Source organism: Acipenser ruthenus, chromosome 5, assembly GCF_902713425.1.
Source record: "Acipenser ruthenus chromosome 5, fAciRut3.2 maternal haplotype, whole genome shotgun sequence".
Lineage (NCBI taxonomy): Eukaryota > Metazoa > Chordata > Actinopteri > Acipenseriformes > Acipenseridae > Acipenser > Acipenser ruthenus.
Window position 1 is genome coordinate 23,115,003 of NC_081193.1, and position 18,520 is coordinate 23,133,522.

The window sequence follows — 18,520 nt, forward strand, 5'->3', positions numbered from 1 at the left end:
GATTCAGAAATAATTACTGGAAGCTTGATTTTAAACAACCTGCCTAAACTAGCATGTTGTTTTTTTTTCTGCTTAGACTGAGGTAGTTAAAGATGTACAGGTCTTGGTGAACAAAAGCTCATCCAGTTCTTGAACCCGGAAGGTTAAAAAGCGCTGTGGTTGTGCTTTCAGTCACATCACTGGGTCTGAATCATTGTGAAACCTAAAGAGCAGCCAAGGACAAAGGTCTCCGAGATATCGGAGAGCCTGGATGTATTATATTTTAAACTTTGTGGAGCAAAAGTTTCTGCTGACCAACAGAAAGCTCAGTGCAGCCTCATACATCTCCACCTTTGTAATTTCAAAGTTCAAAGACAGGCTATTAAAAAAACAAAAAAAACAAACAAAAAAAAAACCCTTCAGTGTTTCATTCTGCTGAAGTAAATACACAAGTTGTTTTTTTTTTCCTCCAATTTTATTAAAATATATACAGATTGCTTTCTCAGACCTTTTTAACTAACCTAAAAAGCTAAAAAGTAAAAGCAAGTTAGATTAGGTGTCTGCCAAATAAATAAAAAGATTAAGTCAAATATATATATTGTTTATTTACCTATATAGTAAAAGAGAATGCTGTTTAATTTATACCTAAATGACTCGGAATGTGTTCTACATTTAATTATAATACACAACACACCAGTACAGGTGTGGTTTTTGGAAATATAAAATGCACTGTTGGTGTCAAACAGTAAATTTAGCTCTATGTTTTTACCTCAAGTATTGGGACTCTAAAGTTTTAAGCAGTTAAGACATTTTATATGATACTGCAAATCAGGAACAATTAAAAACATTTCTACTCCCCCTTCCCAAGAGTTTAGGTGCAAAGTTCGTAGTGATGGAGTTTATAAATACTGATGTTGCAGTACAATCACTAAACTTTTCAACAACAGAGCAATTAACTTAACAGCATTACGTACTTTAGACCATCATTTAAAAAACACCTTTGCTGCAGTGTGTTTTTTTTGGTTCATAAACAGACATGTTATTTTAAGGAATTTACTGTACCCAATAAAGCAGGTAGGAACTTGTCAGTACACTAAATATTGCCGATTAACATGTTACTCATTTGTGTATTATACTGATGGTAGCCAGCTTCTCCCACTTAGCAAGGTAATTGTTCAGCATTCCACAACCTTGCAGCACAACGGCGCCATCTAGCAGCTGGTGTTTGTGTCAAAGGAGAAAACTACTGGATAGCAGAAAATTCCTCTTGCAAACATGCAACTTCACAACATTCCAGTCCGCTACAGAATAATATGCAATGTTCCTTGTTTCGCTGACAATCGCATAATATTGAGGACATTTAATTAGTGAAAGTACATAGCACATTTCTCTCATGTTGGAGTACCTTTCTAAATAAATACAAATGTTTTCTAATTTTCTTTAAAGGTAATGTTAATACCTCTTTTAATATTGTAATGAATTTAACAATGTGTGCAACAAACCATTGGTTAACCAAAACATTAGGTAACTTACAAGATTTGATTTTTTTCTTCCTTCTTACAATACATGTAATATTTCACAATCTAAACTCTTAATACATATAGATTACAGTACAGTCATTTCTAAACAGGTGACACTGTCTCTTACATTAAGCCACAAGCTCTAGTTTCCAGATGTTCAGCCACACTCTACATGTGTCTATCTTGTCCACTTACAGATTTCCCTATACCTCATTTTGCCCTTAGATCAAAGTACTGGGTACAGTTTGTCTGTTTGGCCTTCCAAAAATTGCTTCTAACCAGCAGAGAGGTCAGGGGTAGTTGTATACAAGTTAGAAGAGCTTGGTAACATCAGAGCTGCAGGCAACTGCTATATAAAAAAATATATATATAAAAAAAAAAATAATAATAATAATAATAATAATAGAAACATACACAATTAAAAATGCCCTAAGAGGGCAACTGTGAGCTGAAGTATTTGCACAGGTTAGGTGGGCAGGGGCTGAAAGCAGGAGCAGGCACTGAACTTGCAGCTGCTCCACTCTCCCACATGTCTTGCAGCAGGGCTTCCCAACCCTGGTCCATTTGTCTTCTATTTTTCATTCCAGCTGAGCTCTCAATTAACTAAACCATTAATTAAACTAATAGTGTGCTTAATTATACCTTTTTACCTGTTTTTAGCTCTTAAACAGTTGCAGATTTCAAGTTAGCTATACATTTTATAAAGAACTTGAACTCTGCAACTTTCTAAGAGCTGAGAACAATTAAAAAGGTCTAATTAAGCAAACTATTAGTTAAATTAAGGGTCCAGTTAAGTTATAGAGCTTAGTTGTAATGAAAACCAGACAACACATGGGGTCCTCAGGACCAGGGTTGGGAAGCTCATTATATATATATATATATATATATATATATATATATATATATATATATATATATAAATTAAATTGCAACATGTGACTGGGGTTAAAAATATATGTATTTTGTAACATGCAAATCAATGTTAGATAACATTTACCAGCTTAAAACCAAAGTAAACATAACAGCCACAGTATAGCCCCAACCAACACTTATAAATAATCCAACAAGACAGAAATACCTGGATTATAGGTATTATTTGCAAACTCAAGGCAGTGCCAATTCATATACCGATATGTTCCCAATTTAACATTATATAACTAGATTTGCAGCATAGCGGTTTTTTTTTTTCTTTTAATTCACCCTATGTATAATCAGTTATCATTTGTATCGTAATTATATTGGAAAACATGGCCTACAGGCACTAGCTCTGCACCTTACCATGCATGGTTAATGTATGACCCACCCCTACCCCACTAAAACAGCTTTGTAGATGCACAATTGCAAGTCCACTTTTCAAAGTATTGGTTACAAAAAGCCAATAATCGATATGTTGATCGATAGATATGTTGCGTCAATAGATATGTTGCGTCCTTCACTGTCTAACTTCCTTCTATATAACTTTTCCATTACAATCTGAAGCGAATATGCATTTGATGAACTAGCAAAAATAAGCCTGAAAAAAAGGTTTGCCAGGTGCTGTTGAAATTAAAGTTTGAATACTTTTAATTGTCAGCTCACAAATTAAACAGCAATTCCCCATCAGTAGTTTGCTTAATTAAAATTGCTGACTTGAGCGTTCATTTAACTGCCCCGATCTACCAAAGCAAATGGCATTTCTTTAACTCCCTTAAAGTAACCTACCCACCCCCCACACACAAAAAAAATAAAAAATAAATAATAATAATAATAATAATAATAATAATAATAACAACAACAACAACAACAAAAAAGTTATACATTTTTATTGCAGCTAACTGTTCTGGCAACCAAGAAAATCCACTAGTAGAACCTAAACATTCCACCTTTCTACACAGTTACCTTGCAGTGTGATGCCAAACCACCAGATCTGAATTACTGTTGGCCACCTCTGCCATTTAAAAAAAAACAAACAAAAGAAACCTTTACATGGCTCTCACCGGATAGTAGAACTTTCTTTGGACAGTAATTTAAATTTCAGTCAGGACTTGCCCCTTTTCCTTTTAACGTGCAGGCTTGCCTATTCTCTGTCCAAAGTCAGGACATATTGCCACTTTTAAATTGATATAGTAGGTTAGCAGTCCCAATCACTGGGTGGGGGGGCAAAACCCTTGAGTGTTGGAGTGGTTGAGGAAGGGGAGGGGGAGGGGGGTTGGTGCGTATGTGGCTGGTGGGGGGGGTGGGGCGGCTGGCTACTGCAATGCTGTGGAATCCCCCCCCGCCCTCGGTTATTTTTTGCTCCGTAGGCGTTTGGATTGCCGGGGGCCGTCTGCTGCCTTCCTGCTGCGCTTGCAGGGTGTCTCCAGGCTGGTTCCGGCGGGGCTGTCTTCCACTGCACTGTCCATCAGTTCACGCAGTTTGCGCTCCAGCTCTGCCAGCCGTGCGTTCTGCTCGCCGATCACCTGGGTCTGCTCCAGCAGCTTCTGCTCCTGGTCCTGCAGCTGTTTTTGCTGCTCCAGCTGCTTGACCCGCAGCTCCGAGATCTCACGCCGCAACGCCGTCACTGCCGCCCCGTTCACTTTCACCTGCTGCTGCAGCTTCGTCATCTCCGACCGTGACGGCGTGTTTTTGGCCAAGAGCGACATCGTGGTCAGGGAGGAGGAGGGGCCCGGCACTGAGTAAAACAGAGAATACGCTGTTAAAACAAAGCATTCACCGAGTCCAGCATATCAGGGATTGAAATACCCATTCCAGGTTTGATTACAAACAAACAGTCCATAGGTATCAAGCTCAGGTGTGTCTTAAACTCATAGAAGGATAGCAAACTGCTACGCAATGGGAGTCCCAGTATAAAAATTGGTGTCAGTACCCTAAAAAAAGTAGCTCTTCATGACCTGCATCCACAACATATAAATATATATTCTATACTATCCCCAGGAACAGTTTATTAAAATAGAAGCAGTTTACCTTCCCATACCTCCATCATCAGTGTGAAAGCAGGTCAGTACATAAGACATGCATCAATCTGTGATCTAAAATACCTGGAGGAGAGCCAATCAGCCGGCCAGACATGTCAGCCCCAGGGAGCTTCTTTTTGAGGATGGGGACAATCTTCTCATCAAAGTACTCCATGGCCATGGAGGAGATATCCCGCAGCTCCTGCAGCACTTCGTGAGCTCTCTGGGGTGCCCGTGTCGAGTTCACGTAGCGCAACACCCGGTAAATTTCATCTATCACCTAGGAAGGAAATTAGACCGTCATTGTGAGGACTCAGGAGACTGCAGATCAGTCAGTGCTTTATGATGCATCTGCTCTTTATACATGCAACAAACTAAAGTATTGACTCATAAATTGGGATTTACTTTTCCATAGTTAAAAACATTTACTATTTTAGCTATGGCAGCGGTTCCCGAACTGTGGTACGCGTACTAGAGTACTACATCGAGTCAGGTACCCATGGGTGACTCACAGAAGCGAATCGGGTTCAGGTCGGAATGCAAACTTTTTCGCAGTTTGCAGTTCTGGCAGCAGTGTGGAGTAGTGGTTAGGGCTCTAGACTCTTGACCGGAGGGTCGTGGGTTCAATCCCAGGTGGGGACACTGCTGCTGTACCCTTGAGCAAGGTACTTTGACTAGATTGCTCCAGTAAAAACCCAACTGTATAAATGGGTAATTGTATGTAAAAAAGAAAATGATATCTTGTAAAAATGAAGTCGCCCTGGATAAGGGCGTCTGCTAAGAAATAAATAATAATAATAACCTGCAGTAAATATGTCTCGAGCAGTGTTTGGGGTTGTTTTTCTTTTACATCTGAAGACAATAGTATATAGAGTTGTGTGTAGCAGAGCAGACTTGATGCTACATTAAATCCAACGATGAACTGTGAGTAGAATAATATTCTGATGCTTAAAAAAATAAATAGGTTGAATCCTAAATAACATTGATGGTTTAAGTTATTATTATTATACAATGTACTTCAAAATTACCTTCTGTAATTTGTTTACCTTGCTTAAATCTGCATTGGCAGCATTTTGAAGCAGAAATTGATTACTGTGCTGTCTTTAGTAACAAATTCAAGTTTGACTGAATTTTGTAACCGGATATTTAACATTTTTGTTTTTGATTAAGTGAACAATTTAAAATTGTGCTGCATTTAAGCAGCGCATGCTTAAAAGAAGATTAACGAACAAGTGTTGTAGTTGACATTGCGTAGGCTACGTTTCTTTTCTACTGTACTGTATAGGTAGAAGTTATAATACGCAATGTTTGACAGCAAATGGTTATAAAAGTTAATGTCACATTATATAGCTTTTTCTACAGAGGTGTTTTTACTAGTACAAATGCAGAGGTATTTTTGTGTGACTGTTGTAAAACAAATGTATCAATTGCTGTCAAGCACACAACATAATACTACATTATTCTTTGTATTCATTTTCTGAAGTAATTGCATAAATGCCTGTTCATTTGCCATAAATACAACAAGTAAACGATATCTGTACATCTGTTTTAACATTTGTAATTATAAAACAGTTTAAATATAGGCCCTATGTCTTATTCTAGTAGTTTACAATAGCTTCCCTGCTTCTATTATCGGTATCAGCCAACATGGGTAGATAACCATCGGCCAAGAAAATCTTTCTGTGCATCCCTACCAATTATTATTAGTCATTTATATTGTATGTATTATATTGTGTATGTGTATTATATGGGTATTATGAAAGCATACATTAAAATATAAACCTGTATACTAAGGGTACGCAGACAGTTGATAGGTCTGGAGGGGTACGTGACATTCAAAAAAGTTTCGGAGCCGCTGAGCAATGATATCATGGTGCCATCTTGTGATAAATGCCTGACCTGCAAATGAACTTCAAAACGTGGCAAGGGTTAATAGAAAATTACAATTTCTCAGAGGCCCTAAAACTCAGTCTTTTTAGTGTTCCACACAAGACCTCAAAACACAAATATAATTAAAAAAGTAAATCTATAATCCAGGTCTAGACTCACTCCCCTCTATGATAAACAAAATGAACATGGCAGATTTAAATACTTGAATTATTTTGTATCTAGCACTGAAAGTCCTCTGAGAAACTCAAATAATTAGAGATGCAGAAGTGCGTAAAACCCATGCTTGAGCTTGGTAATCATTTAGCCCCTTAAAATCATTACGGTTGATCTCTGGGAGTTAGAAAACTGTACAAGGTTAAGCTCTACCACCAGAAGCCAGACCACACACTTCATCATTTTGCGTTCCTTTAGGACAGATATACTGCTGTACAAATTTAGATTGTTGCATTAATACATTTTGGATTTAGGTCTTTGTTGCCCTACCTTTCCAGGGATAAAGCAGCACAGGTTAGAGTCAACATATTTCATGAATGTCATGTTGAGCAAGGAAAGGCGTGTTTCCACAGCTGCCAGTATGTCTGCATGGCGTGCAAGCGAGTGGTTTCTTCTCTCTGATTCTCGCCTGAAAACAGAAGGGGGTATGTCAGGAACATTCACATCCTCTGGCAGGTACTAAATCAACATATCAGGCAGCAATATTAATAAAAATGTACAGCTCCACTATATCCCTGTTATCAGGTGTAAATGCGGGCCGCTTAAACGTCATCCTTTTAACAAAATGACATACAACCCCCTACTGCAGTTCGGTGTGGACTCCACACAACATTGGAACCTTTCCGCTGTCAGGCTAGGAAAAACATGGACAAACCACCCTCTTCTCCCAGGTCTTTTACATCCATGCGTCATAACACCACTCCCACCCGATAGTATAAAGGGAAATGACGCAGAAGGATCAGATGTCCTGTATTTTATCTATACACCAAAAACCGTGGGGCAAGGTGGGTGGAAGAAACCCATTTACAGGTAAATTGCATTTTCTTACCAGTTCTTTGTGGACTCCACACAACATTGGAACCCCATGTCTACCAAAGAATAAAAAAGAAAGGGAGGTGAAAAGGAGAAATGTGAATGCTGTTCAAGATTGTGTGAGCAAACTGGTGAGAAGTGGACACATCCAAGTTATAGCGTTTCATGAAAGTGTAAAAGGAGGGGGCTCCCGAGTGGCGCATCCAGTAAAGGCGCTCCGCGCGGAGTGCAGGATGTGCCCCATAGCCTGGAGATCGCAGGTTCAAATCCAGGCTATGTCACAGCCGACCATGACCGGGAGGTCCTAGGGGGCGGTGCACAATTGGCTGAGCGCTGCCCGGGGAGGGAGGGCTTAGGTCGGCAGGGGAATCCACGGCTCGCCACGCAACACCTGTGCCCAATAGGGCGCCTGTGGTTCTGCAGTGGAGCCGCCAGATCTGTGTTGTCCTCCGGCACTATAGGTCTGGTGGCGTTGCTGTGGATCTGCAGTGCGAAAAATGACGGCTTGGCAGAAGCACGTTTCAGACGACACTTGTTCCAGCCTCCATTTCCCGAGTCGGGGATACAGACAATAATTGGGCATGATAAATTGGGGAGAAAAACCGGGGTAAAAAGATTGGCGACAACTAAATTTATTTTTTTTTTAAAAAGTGTAAAAGGAAGACCAGGTTGCTGCCAAACAAATATCAGCAATAGGAACATTCCTAATATTTGCCCAGGAAGGAGCCACACCCCTGAGATGATGAGCCTTGACATGTTGCACTAACGGTCTTCTTTCAAGTTCATATCAGAACTTGATACAGTCCTCAAGCCATGCTGCTATCATCTTTTGTCACTGGTCTGCCCTTAAGGAGAGAGGCAAATTAGATGAAAAGCTGACCACTATTCTGAAGGGACTTGGTCCTGGATATGTAGATCAATAGCACCCATCTGATATCCAGCAGATGCAATTCCTTATCTGTCATCCTCCACCTCATCAGTCAGAGGAATTCTGGTATGATTATCACGCTATTATCGTGATAGGTGAAACTCAAACAACTTTAGGAAGAAAAGAAGGATTTGGTCAGCAGATGATCCTGTCATTAAAAAACTGCATGTATGGCTCATAAATGGATTAGGGTATGCAGTTCACTGACACAGAGAGCCGATATAATCCCAGTCAGGAAAGCCGTTTTCAAAGTGAGGCGTTTCATAATCGGCTGATGCCATAGGCTCAAAAAGGAGGATACATGAGACACCTCAATACAAGAGACAAGCTTCACTGAGGTACAATGTGACATGTGAGGGGTCTCAGGTGTAGGAGCCCCTTGAAGAACCTACTGACTAGTGGATGGGATCCTGCCGAAAAGCCAGCCCATCCTGGCAGGAAATTAGAGATTGCAGATGAATAGACCTTAATAGATGAGACAGCAAGACCTCTATCCATCAGGTGTCAGGAATTCCAGAAATCCCTGCAGCGATATAGAAACAGGATCAATGACCTTAGATCTGCAAATTCTGACCATTTTGTAAAATAGTATTTGTCGGTAAATTTCTTCTTTGTTGCCAGCAGAACCTCAGTCACTGTTTCGGCCATGCCTAACTCTGAGAATGTGTGCCTTTCAGCTGCCATGCTGCTGACCGGAAGTACCGGGGGTTTCCATGGAGTACTCCTCCCTGATCCAGAGACAGTCTGTCCCCGCTGATGGGTAGATGAACTGGTCCCTGTTGTGCCATGTTTAGGACAGCGGGGAACCTGAAGTTCTTGGTCCAGAAAGGTGCTACCAGTATAACCTGCGCCTGGTCTCTATCCACTTTCTGCACTTTCTTTCTTTTTGGAATGAGGGGAAAAGGTGGGAAAGCGTACAGAAGACCCACCCCCCAGGGAATGGAGAACACTTCTGATGCTAGGGCACCCTGATGAGGGAAGCGGTTGCAGAACAGCGGAAGGCGAGTATTTTTGGGTGATGCAAATAGATCCACTTGAGGGCAACCCCATTTTTGAGAGTTGCTGAACCACCTCCTCGCAGAGGCGCCACTCGTGTAGACTTGCGCATCTGCTCAGACTGTCTGCCAGCACACTTTGCCTCCCTGATAGGTAGATGGCGCGTAGCTCAATGCCTTCATTGCTGCACCACCTTCCAAGCTTCAGTGCCAGAGAGCATAGGGGTTTTGTCCAATATCTGGTCTCCCCTGGGAAAAGGCTTGTGGTTGTTGAGCCCGTTGCTAAGTAAAGGACGCATTGGAGGAAATTCGCTAAATTGGCAACACTGCTTGAAGGCGCAGAAAAAAAATATTTGATTTACCCATGGCTTATTAATGCGAGCCAGAGAATGCATGTAGACTCTACTGGGGTGAGGCTGTGAGCAAGTGAGAGTGTTGGAGGAAAGAAAGAGAAGAGGAAGAACAGAGAGCGAGGGAGTTAATTTATTTATTGATTTGATGAACCCCAGCCCAAACAGGGATTAGCTGGTATTTTATTTTATTTAGTGCAGTAATTAAAAGCAGCACATCTGGAATCCCACCTAGTCCCTTTAGTTTTGTTTCACTTCCAATGCAGCGGTAAGTAACTTGAACTGCAACTGTTTACAAGTAAAACAAGTAAAACTGAAAACAAGTAAAAAGGTCTAATTAAGCTAATTATTAGTTCAATTAAAGGGTCTAGTTAAGTAATTGAGAGCTCGTTGGAATGAAAACCAGCAGCCACAGGGGGTCCCCAGGACCGAGTTTGAGAAGCCCTGCTGTACATGCATTCTCTGCTCCCATAAACAAGTAAACACTGATCCACTTAACTTATTACTGGTGACAGGATCCAAATTATCACACTATTTACTGCTGAAGGAGACTTGAGAGAATCATTTAAGATTTGAATACACCAAGCAACTGTCATCCTAGGTAGTGTGTCTATAATGTTTTACACAAAGCAGCATGAATCAACACAAATACAGTAAAACCCTGACTCATCTACAGTCACAGGCCCCATTATTATTATTATTATTATTAATTTTATTTATTAAAAGGACCTGCTGCTACATGCAACAGTATTGTTTCTTTCTATTCTTTTTCCTGTCTATTTTAATGAAATCAGTTTCAGCCCCAAACAGTCAAGATAGTAGACCTGGCCATTTCTAAGACTGCACAAATTACAGGACAACTCAACGGGACATTATGGAGAATTTACATACCAAATCTCCCTGAAGGAATCAGGGGCATTAATCACTGAGGATCACTCGCATAATCCTTCAGATCAATTTAAACCCCTTGGAACCTACACCCTATTGACACATTTATAGCAGCTTTTTCAAATGTTCAAATGTTTTGTCCTCCCCCCTGTAGTGCTAATGATTCCAATTAATGTCTACTTTATCACTGCAAGCAGGCAGAAGTAATAGTAATATTGCCGACCCATAGAGAATTATGGATTTGAACACTGAAGTACAGGTGGTACATACCTGGGCAGCTGTGCTTTGACCTGTTTCTGGCAGAGGTTGTGGTACCGCTCCACCCTCAGGAATCCTTGGTTTAGCATTCGCTGGCAGATCACGTCCATCCGCTTACACACCTGCCAGGGCAGAGGCAAAGAGACCATGAGGCAGGAAATCCCACTGATATTACAAACTGTTTGGGGATATGCAACGACTGTGACCAATAGTATGACCATGCATTAGTGGTTTGTCTCCAAAGCGGAACCAAAGGTAAGATTTAGAATAACTCTTAACTTAAATTGCCGTTTCTTGGCACATAATGATTTTTGGTGCTAAAGGTCATATGCTCCGACTGCTAGGTCACTGGAGTTACAGCACAGAGAACAAGCAAAGAACCAGGAAAAATTTGGAGAAACTCTTGAGTCTCCTTTTTAAAAGTCAAGGTGTTAAAGATGAACATAATTTAAGAAATGTACAAAGCCATCTTCTTAGTCTCACTCCACCACTCAAGCTAAAATGTATCCAGTGATATTACATTTTCTTAACTTGCTTTAAAGCCCTTGCTTTGAACCCTACAAAAAACAAGATTTGGGAATAAGTTCCCAGTAAGCAGGTTGATACAAAACCTTTTTTTGCCCTGAACAAACCGGTCTGCATTGGTTTTATGCACCACTTACAAGTTTGTCTCAATCTCCTAGGAGAACAAAGCAGTTGATACATAACATGACCTACACGTGAGGTAACCATGTGCTTATTTATAGGAACCCAATTTGGTTGTAAAAAATAAAAAATTCGGTCGTGACAACTTTAGTTTGGTATCATATTCATGTTTTTAGGGTAAAACCCTGTTTTATAAACAAACGTTTTTTTTGTTTTTTTTTTATTCCTTATGACATTCTTACACGTAACCCCCGAACACACAAAACCACACCACGAGAATGAATACTGTTGTTATAGTTACTCAATGTCAATTTCGTCAAACATTAATATGGAATATACAGTATGAACAAGTAATAATGCGACCCAACCAGAATGGAATATATACATTTGCTTTCATAGAAGTTTGCTGTAGTGCTGCAGCCGAAATGTCCCAAGGCGGTTTTTAAATAAATTACACTTATACCGACTTATTTTCTAAAGAGCTGAAATACACAACCAAACAAGCAAGTTGTTCTTCGCGTTGGTGCATTAATTAACAACACACCATAATATTTTACTGATTGTGTAATAACGTAATATTGTTTAAATATAATATACTGACATGGACTTAACTTTTGCATTGTGTCATCGGTAACTACCGCAACAATAACAAACACTAAATCGCTCCCTAGTGCCGATATGCATTTTTGGGTTTGTTTTTGTTCTGTCTCACCAGGCGGAGAAGACTGGTTTCATCATAAGTGAGGCAATTTAGAATGGTGTCGATGACCACGATAGGGAGCCCCAGGAGTGGGTTGTTCTGGTGAGCGTGGTCCGGGGGCGGAGTGGAGAGTCTCGGGGAAACTGATCCAGATTCCAGCGCTCCAACACCTCCGTCTACTCTCTGTTCCAGAGCCGCCATCTTCGTCTGCTAAGGAATCTGTGAAGTGACGTATGGTATGGGACCAAACTGATGGAGGAAGTGCTTCCAATCTGGAACCTTGCATTAGAAAGGCGTTGGCGCTGCCATCGTTTTTACTGGCAAACGTATTATTGAAAATACTTTTTTTGTTACACTTAAATGTTAGGCGAATGATGGAATTAAAAGTTGCTACAAACGCTTACACTAAAACGAAGGGAAATGAAAGTAATGAGTATTGATTATTTGGGGAAATGTCATCCACTTTACTAGCTCGTTGTTTGTTTAATAATTTTATAACAGACAGAATTGTAATTTGTGGTTTCCAATTAAAAAAGGAAGACAAGCAAAAAAATACTGAAAATAATATCAAGAGCCGCACGTTTTTGTGATTCATGTATACTGCGCATCAAAAGAAACGTATCACTTATATTTGAGCATCAATAAAGCAGGTGTTTTAGAGCAGGTGCAGTGATTTTTTATTATGCTGATTAACAACTGACATCACGAAGATGCTGCAAAATGATCTGTCGATTTTGGGCAGGTGTTGTAACTCTTGGTCTACCAGTTCGTGGCCTGTCATTGACATAATGTGTCTGGGTATAGCGTCTCGCCAGGTTTGCTGGCTCTGAGCACCCAAAACGGCAAACCACGGTACGCCGCCGTAATCCAGCCTCCAACATGCCGATTGCACGAAGGCGCTGCTACTGTGACAGACGTGGCATATATATATACATGCCATGCAAATCTAGCAGCACAGTATGTGTCTGCCTGCCACAACCTGAGGGACAGTGTGTGACACCCTGCATACATGACCAGGGGTTACTGTTGATGAGGAGGGAGGGAGGGAGGGAGTTATATCGTTCAAAGGGAAGGGAACAATGTTTTTTTGTGTTTGTTAGGTTCTGTAATTGTATTTCCGTTTTATTATTTCTGTTTTGTATTATAAAAGCTTTGGCAATACCTGAGCGCTCTCGTCATGCCAATAAAGCATTTTTGAATTGAATTGAATTGAATTGAATATATATATATATATATATATATATATATATATATATATATATATATATATAGCCTAGAGTAGTTTCTGTTTGTTACCACCAGGGGGAGCTGGTTTAATTGAGACCCCCTGAGGAAATGTCTTACTGTACCCTCTATTCTATTGTGACTTCCCACATGTCAGAGGTCAATATTTTTGTTTTCTGTTGTGAAGGTAAGCCACATGGAATTATTCTCCCTTTTTATCTATGTTCAAATCTTGCTTTAAAATTGCCATCTGTTGTTATTATCATTTGATATTATTTAATAAGTACCTGTTAAACACCCTTTGATTTATATTGGTTGTCAAAACATGATATTTTATGGTTAAAAAAAAAATAAATCTTTAAAAACGAAAAAAAAAAAAACACTTGGGTTGTGATGCAGTGATCTGTGTATGAAGGTAGTTTTGGTTTATGGTTATAGGAGGCTGTGTGGTCCAGTGGTTAAAGAAAAGGGCTTGTAACCAGGAGGTCCCTGGTTCAAATTCCACCTCGGCCACTGACTCATTGTGTGACCCTGAGCAAGTCACTTAACCTCCTTGTGCTCCGTCTTTCGGGTGAGACGTAATTGTAAGTGACTCTGCAGCTGATGCATAGTTCACACACCTTAGTCTCTGTTAGTCGCCTTGGATAAAGGCGTCTGCTAAATAAACTAATAATAATACAGGAATGGTGAGCATTTGTATTTTATTTTGGAATATCTCTTTTAAATACATTTTAGTGCTTAATATCTGTTGCATTAGCAATGTTTTTGTTTTCTGTTGTGAAGACTGGATGACTGTCTGGATGTGACTGCACCAACAAAAGAAGGAAAAAACAATAAAACTGTTTGATCACCCGCAAAATTTTTATTTTAAAACTAAATTAAGAAACAAGAAAATAACACAACACAAAGTCACTAGCCTATAATAACTACTGTAGGGTCTGAATATTATTTGAAAAGAGTTTTGCTTGTACTGGTATCGTACTGTAGTAAATGTTGGTTTTGTTTTGTTTTGCTACAGGCAGAGTTAGTGTGTCTGTAGTAATAGTAGGACTACGTCTGGTGCCGTGACCTAACTGTATGCGGGTTCAAATAAATAAAATAATATATATGTAAAAAAAATTATATATATTAAAAAAAAAAAAAAAAAAAAGATCAACACAGTTTTATGTTGTTACAACGATGGACCGTGGTGTCAGAGGGAGCCTAACCAAGCCAGCATTCCCCACATCACTGCTTTACCTTTGAGGGATCCCTTCACAACCTGGACTTCAACGCCAACACCTCGTTGCTGGAATCCCAGAAGCTGAATGGTGCAATTGTCAGGTTTGAGTGTCAAACCCACCTTACAAACACAGAAACCTATATCTGCTTTCTGTATAGTTGCAAAGATTATCACACAATTGCAATAGCAATATCTCTCTTTATTAATAGAATATAGCAAGCCTTGTATCTGTATAATATTTAGAGGTCTGATATTGGGTGTGGCACACATTACCTAAACTGATTTTAAAGTTGGGGCAATTAAGTACGGTATTAAATATATGCATACTATATACTAATCCATATACTTCAATAATTGTATCATACTGTACTGTTTATTTCTCCTGTGTAATCGTGTAATACAGTGTAAGATATGCAGCACCCTGAGGTTAGCTTTACCTTTAACCCACAAGGAGTGGGGCAGCAAATGCCTGGTACCCCATGGCTACCTCAAGGCTATGCACAAACACCTCAAGGTCAGGCAAGCAATGACCATGAACAGGGTAGGGGATTAGAAACAAGAGCCAGGGATGATATTTCGGTGACCGTGGAGCACTTGTATGTTGGCAGTCCCCTTCCCCAGAGTGCAGTTAGGCCCAAGGTGGTAAACTTTTTGCCAAATGCCAATATTACTCCCACAGTAGGCCACTCACCCACAACAAGGCCAGCAATTTCCCAAGATGCCCATTATCAACACCGCACCAACTGGATCAGAGCAGAGGATGTCAAACCCGAACAGCATCAGGAGTTACATTATGATCCAAGAATTCCAGCCTACCCCTGTCAGTTTCCCATGAACCCCAGTGGAAGCCAGAGGCGGGCGTCCCCATTGGTTAATACCCCTGTAATGAATGCTCCTTTTCATTCACCTGCCCCACTTTACACTCTTATATCATCGCATCAAGTGAAAAATGTACCAGTCTTTAGTGGAAATGCAGACAGTAAAGTGTTAATTGAAGATTGGATCAGGGATATACAGTACCTTCTTGATGCAGGAGCAATGCCTCCTAGCTTCCGAGAGCTGCATGCTGAACTCCGAAACTTATCCTGGGAGTCTAAAAAATTCTCAGACAAAACCAAAGAAAACCCTAAACTAGGTTAATGCTGCAGCATTCAGTGAGACATCCCAGTGCAACAGCAAGGGTACTCCAATCACACAATCTAGGCACAACTTGGAACTGTCTGACTTGACTGAGCTTGTGAAAAGACTGGCACTAAGTCAAGAAGAGCAAATGGCAAGGCTGTCAAGACTGGAAACCAACGTGACTGTGAGCTCTCCTGTTACAGCACAAATGCCACCGCCGTTCCTGAAGAGCAAAGACAATGCACACAAGAGTGCTGGATTAGTCTGTTACCGCTGTGGAAAACCCAGACATGTTTCACGTTTATGTAGAACCATCTTACCTGAGGATGGTGGCAATAAGGCTGACAATGTAGAGCAGGGTGTGCATCCTTTAAACTCCTAGAGCCTGTGGCAGACGGGGCATCTACAGGCAACCAGCGAAGTCCTCATACTGAGAAACCAATGCAAAGCTTTATACAGGATACAAGTAGCACACCATTGATAGGGCCTAGTAATGAAGGAAATGTAAAAGTCAATGGAACTGTGTGTAGAGCTCTTACTGATTCTGGTTCACAAGTGTCTACCATTACAGATGAGTTTTGTCGCCAGCATTCATATCTGTGCAAGCAGAAGATGGAGTCCTCAGACGTTCCCATTGAAGGAGCTGGAGGGCAGCAGGTTCCTCACTATGGTGTGTTGCTGCTCACACTTAAATTCTTGGATAAAGTGTATGAAAATGTACCTGCTTTTGTTGTTCCTGCCACAGAGTATCGAATGGAGGTTCCACTGGTCATTCGGGCCAGTAGGAGGCACTTACAGGCTAGCCATGGGAGACATTATCTTGCCGCGGTGAAGCAACAGCACCCAGAATGGTACTCCGCCTTCCTGGAGGTTGGTAAGAAGGAGCAAGGAGGAGTTGAAGGCAGGGTAGGCCCGGTGAGATACGCCAGTCACAGAGTATGCGTCATTCCAGCCGGAGAAGAAGCACATGTGGTGTGCAAAGCTCAAGGACCTAGCAGGGCTCCTTATACAGCTCTCATTGAAGGCCAAAATGCACTGAAAACTCCAGGGGGACTCGCCATTGGCCATGTACTGATGAATATAAAGAATGGATATGTGCCTGTTAGAGTGTTAAACCTGTCTGCAAAGCCAGCGGTTATTAAACCTAACACCTACCTTGATGATGTCTTGTGGTCTCCTGGATGTCTTTTTAGTACAAGACATCCAGGAGACCACAGGCGTTGGTGAGATGACCAGCCAGATTGAACCCCAGCAACAAGCCCTACGAGGTCCGAGTGATAAGGTCCCACACAAAGAGGTCAAGTCATTTGGGGCTTGCCAAAGTCAAACTGCAGCCAACTGTGGAATGAGGGAAGACTGGATGCTCTCTGTTGATCTAAGCCGGTCCGTGACGGATAACGAAGGGCAGCTTACCCAGCTTGAGGGTCTCCTAAAGAAGAACTCTGATGTCTTCTCCCAGCACCCATTTGACTATGGCCACACCAAGACAGTGCAGCATGAGATCCCCTTAGTCAACCCAGAACCATTCCGTCTACCATACCGGAAAATACCTCCCTCACAGTATCAGGAGGTAAGGAAGACCATCACTGATATGGAGGCGGTAGGAGTGATTCGCCCAAGCAAAAGCCCATTTGCATCCCCCATTGTTGTGGTCACCAAATAGGATGAGTCTTTGAGGATCTGTGTCGACTACAGGAAGCTAAATTTGCGTAGTACCAGAGATGCATTTCCTCTCCCTAGAATTGAAGAGGCACTGGAGGCTTTGGGACAGGCTAAATACTTTTCCACACTGGACCTAATCTCAGGTTATTGGCAGGTTGAAGTTGCAGAGAAGGACAAATATAAAACTGCATTCAGTACCCCAATTGGACTATTTGAAGCAAATAGAATGCCCTTCGGTTTGCAAAACGCTCCCTCAACTTTCCAACGGCTAATGATGTGTTGTCTGGGTGATATGAATTTTGCTAGTCTTCTTATTTACCTCGATGATATCGTAGTGTTTTCTAAGACCTTTGAAGAACATCTGGAAAGACTTCAGTTGGTATTTGATAGACTACGTGAGCATGGTCTAAAGCTAAAACCCCAAAAATGCCATCTGCTTAGAAAAGAAGTGCAGTATTTAGGTCATGTCCTGCCCCTGCCTCCCGAGCCCGCTCCTTCTCCACCCTTGCTCCGCAGTGGTGGAACGACCTTCCTACAGATGTCAGGACTGCCCAGTCCCTGACCACATTCCGTCGCCTCCTTAAGACTCACCTCTTCAAACAGCACCTGTAGAACTCCCCTGTTGTATCCTGGGACACTATCACCCTTCATTTAAATGTGCTTTATTTTGCTCTTATCTGCCCCCTATTTTACTGCATTTAATCCTGTACTTCAGAATATTGTAATCTGCCAAGTGTTTAACCTGTAGTATTTTGTACTTAATCATATCCTGATGTAACTATCACTATTATCTGCTGTATTATTGAATTGTGGTTTGTCACACTTGAACAAAAAGTATTGTATTTCTTGCTCTTATTGTATTACTTGTATTGTAACACTTGAATGTATTTGCTTACGATTGTAAGTCGCCCTGGATAAGGGTGTCTGCTAAGAAATAAATAATAATAATAATAATAATAATAATGTAGTATCTGCTAAAGGTATTATGACTGATCCAGAAAAAATCAGTAAGGTGAAAGACTGGAAGAGGCCAGCCAACCGTAGAGAAGTCCTGCAGTTTCTAGGTTTCTGTGGCTACTACAGAAGATTTATGGAGGGATATGCAGCGGCTGCTGCACCACTGTACCGCCAGACGTCTGGGGATCCCCGCAGAAAGAAAAGAGGGCCTAAGAAGCCTG

General features: G+C 41.0%; 1 protein-coding gene across 1 annotated transcript; it reads right to left on the reverse strand.

The window, feature by feature from the left end:
- Positions 1–1,405: 1,405 nt before the first annotated feature.
- LOC117402358 (F-box only protein 28-like) lies at positions 1,406–12,412 on the reverse strand. The gene is made up of 5 exons (XM_034003418.3): positions 12,125–12,412; positions 10,780–10,889; positions 6,806–6,944; positions 4,517–4,712; positions 1,406–4,149 (listed from the first exon to the last, which is right to left on the reverse strand). The coding sequence occupies exons 1-5, from the start codon at positions 12,311–12,313 to the stop codon at positions 3,764–3,766; spliced, it is 1,020 nt and encodes a 339-aa protein (XP_033859309.1). The 5' UTR covers positions 12,314–12,412; the 3' UTR covers positions 1,406–3,763.
- Between the last annotated feature and the right edge of the window lie 6,108 nt (positions 12,413–18,520).